Source organism: Lontra canadensis, unplaced genomic scaffold (assembly GCF_010015895.1).
Source record: "Lontra canadensis isolate GAN:19392208 unplaced genomic scaffold, GSC_riverotter_1.0 scaffold91, whole genome shotgun sequence".
Taxonomy (NCBI): domain Eukaryota; kingdom Metazoa; phylum Chordata; class Mammalia; order Carnivora; family Mustelidae; genus Lontra; species Lontra canadensis.
Window position 1 is genome coordinate 1000086 of NW_022631085.1, and position 10538 is coordinate 1010623.

Genomic DNA, 10538 nt, shown 5'->3' on the forward strand with positions numbered 1-10538 from the left:
GCAGGGGAAGTGGGGGAGGGAAAAGCAGGTTTCCCGCTGAGCAGGGAGCCCCATGCAGGGCTCGATCCCAGAACCCTGGGATCACGATCTAAGCTGAAGGCAGATGCTTAATGACTGAGCCACCCAGGTGCCCCATCAAATAAATAAAATCTTAAAAAAAAAAAAAAAGAAAGAAAATACAAAGTGATACAAAGTGACTGAAGAGACACTGAAAACACTGATCACGGATGACCTCACAGGCGGCCAAGAGGACGCGGGCTTCATTGGCAGTGCTTAACTCTCTTACGTGAAAAATCAGCGACTTACCTACATAACTAAGAATAAATAAATAAATAAATAAAGGAATTATAAGGGTGAAATTAAAACCACAGATGAGTTTTGAAGTGCCTCCATAAAGAAAGGAAGAAGCTTCCAGGATCGGTTCCAGCCTCTCCCCAGGCCGAGTGGCCTCCAAGAGCCGGACCCTGTGGGCAGCTCAGTCAGCTAAACTGTTACAAACAAAACGCCCCCCCCCCCCCCCCCCCTGCGGGACCCCTGCAGATTGAAAACAGAAAGATGAGAAGCTGCCGCCCCTGCAGAACCCAGCCCCAGCGGCCGTGTTACCGTGGCTGTGGGGTCCGCCGAGGCTGCGAACATGGAGAGGGGGTCGGTCCCATCCAGCACGCTGCTCAGCGGGTCCACCACGGAGCTGGAGGATGACGAGGACGTGGAAGAAGAGCTGCCTTTCCGGCTCACTTTCTTGGTCTTTGACTCTGTGACCTGTGGGGGGGAACCCGAGAGGTCAAGTGCAAGTTTCCCAAGACTTTTCCCAGAGAAATACTCACATGTGCTTTCACTCATGCCCTTCGTCGAAGGGACCCTTGCTTGGAGCAGGGAGGCTTATCTTTTGTGACAAAGGGACATGACTCAGAACCCTAGCTATGGAGGATGGGAAGGCGCAGAGTAGGGGTGAGGAAGAGACAGGCCATCAGGACCCGGGAGCTGAGCTCTAACTGCACCCCTGTTGAGCCCTCTTACCCAAAGTGTGTCCCTGGACAGGCAGCATCTACATCACCAGGGAGCGGCTCGAAAACATGGACTCTCGGGCTCCCCCAGGACCTACTGCATCAGAAACCTCATCTTCACAAGACTGTCAGATCATCCACGAGGTGACAAGGGTCTAGGAAGGGTCACGAACCGGGGACCGCGAGATCCCAGGGTTGTCACGCTCTGCACGTAGTCTCAGAGGTGGGGCGAGCTGTGTCATCACCACAAAGCAGTGGTGACGATGATGAAAAGGTTCCTTTTTGGAGAAATTCCCAATGCCACCTACTGGTGGTCCTGAGGGGTGGGGGGCAGGTGTTGGGGTATGAAGCCATGTCTTTGTTCCACTCGCCTCCAACTGTCCCCAACTCCAGATGACCGGACCAAAAGTGAATCCTTGAGCCAAGAGAATCCAACCAGTCTCTCTGCTGAAAATAGGACCACATTCCAGAAGGGCTAGTTGCCCTCCACTCCCCTCTTGAAATGAGGAAGCTATGAAAACCCAGGGGTCAGGGGCAGAGGGACAGTAATGGACACTTTGGGACGGTATCCACAAGGAGCAGAGGAAACCTGTCCCGAGAGAGAGAGAGAGGATGAGGATGGGATGTAACAGAATGACAAAGAGGGCTGGATAAAAGACAAGCTGACTGGCCTTTGTCCCTGGTTCTGGGAAAGGGGGCTCTCCTCCTTGGAGTGTCTGTCACTCACAAGCCTCTGGGTCATACCGGAGTTTAGCTAAGGAGATGCCGCAGCATGGGGGCTGCTCACGACGGAGACCCAACCTGTCAGCACAGCCAGGTGCTATCAGCTTGACCTCAGGGGAGGGAGATGGAGAGGGGGTTTGATCACGTGGCCAAGGAATCACTCCTCCACGCCAATGTAATAAAATCCCCAACAGGAAGTGTGGACGCACCAAAGCTCAGGGGAGCTTCCCGGTCGGACACGATGTGTCCACAGGCAGAGGGCACGGAGCTCCCCGTGGAACCTTCCCAGACCTCAACCTAAGTGTCTCTCAGCTGGCTGCTTCTCACTTGTATCCTTTATATAAAACTGTAGGGACAGTAGTTTCTGGAGTTCTGTGAGTCTTTCTAGCCCAGTGTTGAGCCCAAGGGAGATCTCAGGGAACATCTGGATATGCAGCCAGCTGCTCAGAAGCACAGGTGGCCTGGGGTCCCCCATATTTGCAGTGGGTGTCTCAAGCAAGGCCAGGCTTATTGGAGACCTCGGCCTAAACCCATAGGGTCTGACGCCATGACACCAACCTCAGGTGATTTGGTCAAGCACCTGGTGCTGGTGCATATCTGTCACTCCGTCTGCCTAGCATCCGTCCCTCCATCCCCCAGGCTCACAGTCCATGTTCTCTTTGGGAAAGCAGCCCTCCCTGACTCTCAGCCCCTGCAGGGCTGGTGGGGTGGGCACTGCTACCAGCTCCTAGGCCGGGCACTACCCCCAACCCAGTCAGTCACCGGAGTGGGTCCGGGAGGGACACGCAGCCCTGCTGGCAGAGAGTCTCCCAGATTCTGTGTCGCTAAGCCGTGCGATGCCAGCCCAGAGCTCGGTCTCCACATGAGTGAGTTCCTGAGAACAGAACCGACCCACCAGTGGGTCAGTCATGGTCACACAAGCCCAAGGGGCCTGGAGGGGCGCTGGGGGGCAGAAGCCCCATCTAGGATCTAGGGCCTCTGAGCATTGTCAGATCCTCAGCCGTTAGGAAACTTCATGTCCTCGGTAACCACCAGTCTGTGTCTGTCGCCCTTATCCCCAACCACAGTGACACACACACACACACAGCTTCTACTCCTATCAAATAGCGCGATCCCCAAAGACGGGGACCGTCTACACCCCTTGCCTGCTTTTCTTTTTTTTTTTTTAATCACTCACAAGTAGACCAAGATGCTATTCAGGGCAGCATCCTCTACGGGAAAATCAGAGAGATGCTTAATGTTCCACACGGGCAAATTAAGAAGGTCTACATCAGAAACAAAGGCATCCTGTGCTGTGTCAGCCTCGCGAAGACGAGAAAGGGCAGAATGCACACGATGGTGGGTGAGGTCAATGTCACAAAAAAACGGAAATAAAAAACTAGCAGAAATAAATATGCAAAACCAGCTACTGCGGGCAAATGGGAAAGACCCCAGACCGGGCCTGTAATTTTGTGGAGTGAGAGTATCAGGTAGGGAGCCCTTGACAAACTTACAGTTATGGGCTTCAGCGGGTGATAGTCCCCAAACTCCAACGGCACAGCCTCCAGCCGGCATGACGCAAACTCAGCCTTGTAGTTCCTGCTCCTGGAATGCCTGGAAGATAGCAAAACCCACACAAGGATCAGCTGAGGGACACACAGAACACACTCGAGTCGTTTGCTCAGACTTCCTCAAGGATGCAGCAGTTTACAGCAGCATGGTACTTCTACCAAGACCGAGAAACGCCAAATAGAATTCTAACACGTAGTTCAAGGTCTAAGTAGCTGCGAAGGCATCCAGGACCTGTATCCAGACACCAGAACCAAGGGCACTCAGTGACGTCAAGTCAACTCCCCTCCCCGGCCTCACCCCCAAGACCACAGAAGTGGGTGCAGGAAACGGAGAGATTGGGCCCTGGGTTTCCCCGCAAAAGGTTCACAAAAGCTGTATGAAGCCAGAGAAGGAAGCCAAGCAGCAAGCAGACAAAGAGAACATGGTTTTCATCCATCTGAGATCATGAGATGGAAGAGGGCAAAGAGTATCCACACTGATGTACGCGGGGCAGAGAGATGGGAAGGACAGCAAACAGCAGGAAAGGCACTAAGGGGCAGAAGGGAAGGTCTAATACACATACAACTGGAACCCTAAAGGGGAAGAGAGAACGGGCAGAAGCAGTGTTCAAAGGGATGACGCTGAAACGAAAGACATCAAGCTACAGACAAGAAACACCTGTGCCCCAAGCAGGACCCATACAAAAGCACAACTAAAAACAGACTTGGGGCTTTTGTAGTAAAATGGCTAAAAACTAAAGAGAGGATTTCTTAGAAGGGAAAAAAGAGACCCTATTTTCAAAGAATGACTGCTGTCTCAGCAGAGATGACAGCCAGCAGACAAAGGGGTGGTCTCAAGGAAATGACCTGCCAACCAACAATTCTGTATCTACGGAAACTACCCTTCAGTCATAAGGGCTAAAGGGTTTCCAGTCAAAGAAAAATAGAGACCAGAAGATATAGCAAACTATGCTTTAAAAGAAAAAAAAAAGCTACATGTGGAAACAAAGTGATCCCAACCGAAAACAAAACATATGTAATATGTACACACTCATATATATCCATACCTACTTTACAGTAATGAAAGATAAAGGTGTGGGTAAAACTAGATTAGTGACAGCCAAAAACGATAACTTACGGTATTTAAAATACGTGTAAAATTAAAAGGCATGACAACTAGCAGAAAAGAGGGGCTAAGGTCTGAAATCTTTACCCCCAAAGATGATCGTGTTAGAGGAGATGGACCTTCAGGACATGATGAGGTCACAAGGGAGAACTCATGAGGGGGATCAGAGCCCTGAGAACAGGGACCCCAGGGAGCCGCCCATCCTGTGAAGACACACGGTATAGGTGTCAGGATCCCAGACTTTCAGCCCCCAAGAGAAACAAATACTTTTGTTTATAAGTTTACCCTGTGATTTTTTTTTTTTTTTTTTTTTACAGTAGCCCAAATGGACTAAGACAGATAACAGGGACTGAGAAGTGGGGGTATACCGAAAATACCTAAAAATGAGAAAGCAGCTCAGGAACCAGAAGGGGTACAGGCTGGAAGGGTTTTGCAAGACAGACTAGAAAAGCCCCACGGGCGACTGTCACAAGGGCTGGCAGAGAGTCAGGAGAGCTGCAGAGAAAGCCTTGACCCTCCTCCAGAACACGCCACTGATTGCGAACAGAAGCTGCTAGAAGTTTAGACGGTGAACGTCAGTCTAGCAAGGCCTCAGATGGAAACAGGACCAGGTTACTGGACAAGAAAGGTGATTCCTATCATAATGTGGCAGGGAGCTTGGCCAGACTGTGCTCATGTCCTGGTGTTCTGCGGAAAGCAGAACTTGGGAGCCATGAAATGCGGTATGTGGGTGCGGACATTTCCAAGCCCAGTGTTGCGTGGGTAGCTTGGCTGCTCTTGAATAACTTCGGTAAAAATCAAGAAGAGAGAAATGGCTGAAAGCCAGAAGGGCTCATCAAAAGGGAAACAGGTTTTGTTTTGTTCTAAGATTTTATTTAAGAGAGAGGGAGAGAGAGGGAGCACAGTTGTAGGGAGAGGCAGAGGGAGAAACAGACTTCCCTCAGAGCAGGGAGCCTGATGCAGGGCTAGATCCCAGGACCCTGGGACCATGGCCTGAGCCGAAGGCAGACACTTAACAACTGAGCCACCCAGGTGTACCGGGAAACAGGTTTTAAAAACTTGGAAAATACTCAGGGTCTCAAAGAGCATAGAGCCAGTCATGACGTTCCTCAGCCTCCATCCCTCCCACTCTGACCCCCCCCCATTCCCAGCCCCGGGGATTCATTAGTCCTTGCAGGAACCCCAAATCCAGCTGCGCTGTGCAACCTGTCAGCCTTACTGAGCTCCACTAACCCAGAAACCTAACTCAGTACAAGAGAATGGAGATCCCAGGCCATTTCATGACTATCCCTTTCTAAATTAACTGTGGCTCTGAGAGAAGGAACAGAGGAAGGCCGGTCAACACGGGTAGAGCTCTACTTTTTATTTTGATGTTTGGAAAGGAAAAACCCTATCATGATATATTGCCTAATGTCTCTGCGTCACACCAAACACACCCGGTCTTCATCTCCAAAAATATAAAACGCTCTTCCAAACCCCCTGTGACATGCGGCCAGCCAATCCTTGATTTATAAAATAAACAAAGACCTCCAGAATAAATAAACTGGAGTAACACCCATCAGCAGCCATAACGGAATTTAAAAGTCAAATGATGCTTTTCCTCCTTTCAGATCATTCTTAACTTCATCAATGGAATTTTGAAAGGTTTAATAGAATGAGTGGAAATGTAATCAGACCTGAAATTCGGTTACTATTTTTTTCATCCCTGTCATAATCGTCAACAAATCAATCAACAACTGAGAAAAGCACAGTCTCAAAAGAGTAGGGTAACTTGATATGCAGAATAAAGCAATAGTTCTCATTTATTATGTGCTGACTGTATACCGGGATCCAAGCCAAGCCCTTTCCCTGCCCTCTTTCATTTAACCAACCCCCTGATGCAGGCGCTCTTATTTCGCCCGTTTTGGAGACAGAGAAGCTGAGGCTTATAGAGTTGAGGTGACAGCAGAGAGTGCTTAGGGACACAAGCAAACTGAGGCAGCCCGATTCTCAGGTGCAGGAGCTCTGTAGACCACCTGTGGGTCCTCTTGAGAACCTCAAAAAACAATTGTCTGCTTTTGTCTATTTTTTAAAAACTTTTTATTTTTTTACAAGATTTTATTTATCTGACAGACGGAGATCACAAAGAAGCAGAGGCAGGCGGCGGGACGGGCGGCAGGGGGAGGTGCAGCAGGCTCCCTGCCGAGCAGAGAACCCCATGTGGGGCTCCATCCCAGGACCCCGGGATCATGACCTGAGCTGGAGGCAGAGGCTTTAACCCACTGAGCCACCCAGGCGCCCTATTTTTTTTTTTTTTTAAAGGACCAAGCTTTGAAATAAATTTTTTAAGTTTGAGGGGAGGAGGAAAAAATACAGCTTCGGGGGCGGGGGGAGGAAACATTTATCCTTTTAGAAATTCCATGTCAAACAGCGATCTGTTGATTTTTCTATCACTTCCATTGTTTTTCCTCAAATTTGTTCTTGGCTCCTAAATCGTTTCCCCACAACTTGAGATGCTGAAGCCTGGTCTTCCAGGCCTGGTTGTTTGATAAGGCCAACAGCGCCCCCCAGCGGGCATTTCCCCAACATCCCTACTTTGCTTTTTCCACTCGGAACAGAGCAGACGGACCTGATAAAAATCCCCCATGGCCCCAGGTCCCAGCAACGCTAAAGCCTCGCGTGGGTCCTTGGCGGCTGCCAGAGATGCCAACTTTTCCCACCTCTACTCCTGGCTGTGCCGAGCCGCTGGCTACTCAAAGGTGGTCCAAAAAAATCTCAAAGGGGTGTTGAAATTCTTGACTAAAAAGCAGGTGTTTTTAGGGGATTACCACAGGATTAAACAGGGAAGGTGACCCACGGTGTGCTGGACATCACAGATGTTAGCCCCAGACAAAATATATCAGAGATGTTAAAGTGTGGGTGGAAAGAGGCATTCCGGGGAGACCGATGACAATATAGCAGGGTTTGGGGAACCCTGCACCCCAGAACCCACAGCCCAGGGCCTGGATTGGAGGTCCAGCTCCGGGGAATGGTTAAGAGCTCGGCACAGCCACTGGGCTCCAACCCTCAGGCTCCTCACAGGCTGCTCGATTTTAGGCAAACTAACTGCTTCGCCTCTCTGCCTCCACTTCCTCACCTGAAAACTGGGGCTGTTTTGAGGACTAAATGAGATGCTGCACACTAAGCACTTAACACAGAGCCTGGTGCACACAAAAAAGACCCCGTAAATGTCAAATTTAACGAAAGAAACCCCTTTCTTCTCTGCAGACCTTCTCTGTTTCCTCATTCGTGCCACAGAATATCACTGAGCAACTACTATCTGCCAAGCTCCATGCGAGCCACGAAAAGGTTAAAACTTGGTCCCTTTATTTGAAAAAAAATTGATTGAGAGAGAGAGAGAGGGTGCATGCACACCAGGAAGGGGCAGGGACAGAGGTCAACTCTGTGCTGAGTACCCGGCTGGATGTAGGACTCCAGGTCACGACCCTGAGATCATGCACTGAGCCGAAATCAAGAGTTGGGCACTTAATGGACTGAGCCACCCAGGTGCCCCTTGGTTCCTTTTAAAGAGCACCAAGCGTCTAGAATTGGCCAGATCAGGAGCTGTGCAGACCTCAGATGTTAAGAGGTTTATGGCACCTCTGATTGTGATTTAAAGTTGCAGGTAAAAATGTACTGGGATGCACAGTATCTTCCTGGATTTTCTCCTTCGAAAATTCCAGACAAGTTAATTGAGGCCAGGTGTTTCTCATTGGTTCTGGTTTTTAAGCCTTAATGATACCCTAAAATGTGCTTCACATGATGAGATCCAAGGAAAATCAGTGGCACCCAATTCCAATTGAGTGTACCAAGAGCTTGGAAGGAAATCGCTGCATGTTAGCTAGCTGCAGGGAATACGGAAGGCAGCTTTTATCGAGCATAAAATCAGAAGGTTGTTATTTATTTTAAAGGCCAGGCTGTATATTCTTTCATTTGCTCACTCACTCACTCAAGGTAAACCACTTCACATCATTTGGAAAGAAAGATGAGAAGACGATCTCCCTTTCTGAGATGCATGGTAGAACGCACATCCCCAAATAAATAATCGTACTGTGACCGTCACATTTTGCTGACTTCCCGCGGGCACACAGCACCAATCACTCCCAACCACTCCAGTCAGGAGAGCCCTGACAGGTCGGTCAGCCAAAGCACATGCTGGTCCTGCCTGTTAGGAGCTCCTATTCATCCTCCAAAACCCAATTTAAGACTCTGCCCCTGCTAAGCCTTCCCCGAGCCCCCAGGTGGGGTTATGCCTCATCCCAATGCCTGCTTTGGAGAGACCCTTCTGTGTGTCTGCTCCATTCAACTGTCAACTCCTTGAGGCCAAGGCGTATGTGTGAAGGCTTTACATCCGCCGTGCCCAGGCGCAGGGCACTGCACGCAGTGGGACGAACGGAAGCCATTCTACGGATGAGAAAATCAAGAGTGCTCTAGGTGAGCTGAGTAGCAGAGCAAACAGCCAGGTGTCCCGTATCATCCAGACTCAGAGCTGAGTCCACCATTCTCTTTCCAGCATGCAGCGCCCCAGAACCTGGGGAACAGGCAGCCGGGGAACTGGAGTCTTCTTTACCGAATGATTGGAGAGAGGGGCCTGAAAGGTGCAGGGAAGGAGTACCCCGGAGGGAACCAAGATTCCACCCGTCCTGTCTCAGGGACCTCCCCTGGACCGGGGTAGTGGCCGTGGATTCTGCGGTCAAAACCACCGCGGATGCGACGGGAGACTCCACCAGCACCGGCGGAAGAGAGCAATTCTCAGTCACTCGCACGCACACGCTCACACTCGCAGAGACAGACCCAGAGACAGCAAAACAGCCTCTCTCCAAAGACCACCCGCCGCTTCTTCCTTACCAGGGAAAGACGGCCATCTTCCCAGTCACATGAGCACTAGCACCCGGGCAGCCGGCCCTTTTCTCCTTTCCAGACACCGCCTCGCCCCGCCCCGCTCTGGCCGCCATGATTGTAACGGGCAGATGCTCCCCCGCTGAGCCTTGGGAGCGCCATGATTGTGAGGGGCACATGCCCTCCCGCTGAGCTTTGAGAGCTCCATGATTGTGAGGGGCACATGACTTCCGTTGTGCTGTTCACTGGCGCCATGATTATGAGGGGCACAATTCCTTCAAAGCCTAGGCTATACCGTCTGCGAGCGTTATAGTTAAGGAGGTGGACGCCAGTGTTGCAAAATCCAGGCTGTGCTGTCTGCCTTTACATGACTGTAAAGGACAGGGGCTCTCCCTTACACCCCAGGCTGCCACGTCCACCGGCATTATTGTTATTGGGATGGGCACCAGCATCGAAGACCCGAGGTTGGGCCGCTCGTGGGCGCAGTGATTGTAAGGGGCAGGCACACTTCCGGCGAATGGTCCGTGACTGCGAGAGGCAAATACACTACCGAAGCTCGCGTCAGATGCCATGATGGTGAGGGGTGGGCCTTCTTCCCCGGAAGGCCCGTCATTCCACAACGGTGGCGGGCCAGGCACACTTGGCGGAGCGCAGGCCTAGATGCCATGATAGTAGGGAGCCGACTCATATCCACCGCGGTATCCGGGACGCCATGATTGTGAAGGGCAATCGAAGCCTCCCCGCCCCCCCCACCCCGAGGCGTGCCGCAGCGTGGACATGCGCCAGGTGTGGGAAGGGACAGCCAGCTGCCTAGCCCACCAGCGCCCTCTGGGGGCGGAGAAGGAGGAGGACACGGACGCAGCGAAGATCTTAACCGTGGGTGGGGATGAGGAGAGGGTCTCTGGGGTTCGCGCGGATTTACAGCGAATTCGCTGTTGGCCTGGGATAGGAGCCGTTCTTACCCCGCCGCTGCTTTCCCCTGCTGTCCCCCCTCCCGGGAGTAATATCCCGGGTCTCTAAGGGCTGCGGTGGATCCGAGATGACCGCCTTCCGCTGAGCTAAACCGCATAGGGAAGTTAGGGTTATAGCTTGTCACCTAATTTGGCAAAGCTGTACGTTTCCGTAAAGGTGGATCCGCATTTCGACCACAGAATTTAGGTGTTGCGGTGTTTCCTCAGATTAAAAAAAATCCGATGTTTTCCTAAGAGCTGCCGTGTACTGCCTGCTTACTGTGTCAGGCGCTGTGCAGCCGCTTGACGGTCCCCTCCCAGCAAACCTCTGACATCAGCGCCCCAGTTC

General features: G+C 51.4%; 1 protein-coding gene across 2 annotated transcripts in view; it reads right to left on the reverse strand.

The window, feature by feature from the left end:
* VPS35L (VPS35 endosomal protein sorting factor like) overlaps nt 1–9355 on the reverse strand; it is a 115312-nt gene extending 105957 nt beyond the window's left edge. The window contains exons 1-3 of one of the 2 annotated variants that reach the window (XM_032836186.1): nt 9249–9355; nt 3221–3320; nt 604–759 (exon numbers count right to left, since the gene is read on the reverse strand). In XM_032836186.1, the coding sequence (XP_032692077.1) occupies nt 604–759; nt 3221–3320; nt 9249–9355 (363 nt within the window). Of the gene's footprint in view, nt 1–603; nt 760–1017; nt 1047–3220; nt 3321–9248 lie in introns of those variants that run through there. The other variant, XM_032836187.1, reaches the window with a different exon arrangement.
* Between the last annotated feature and the right edge of the window lie 1183 nt (nt 9356–10538).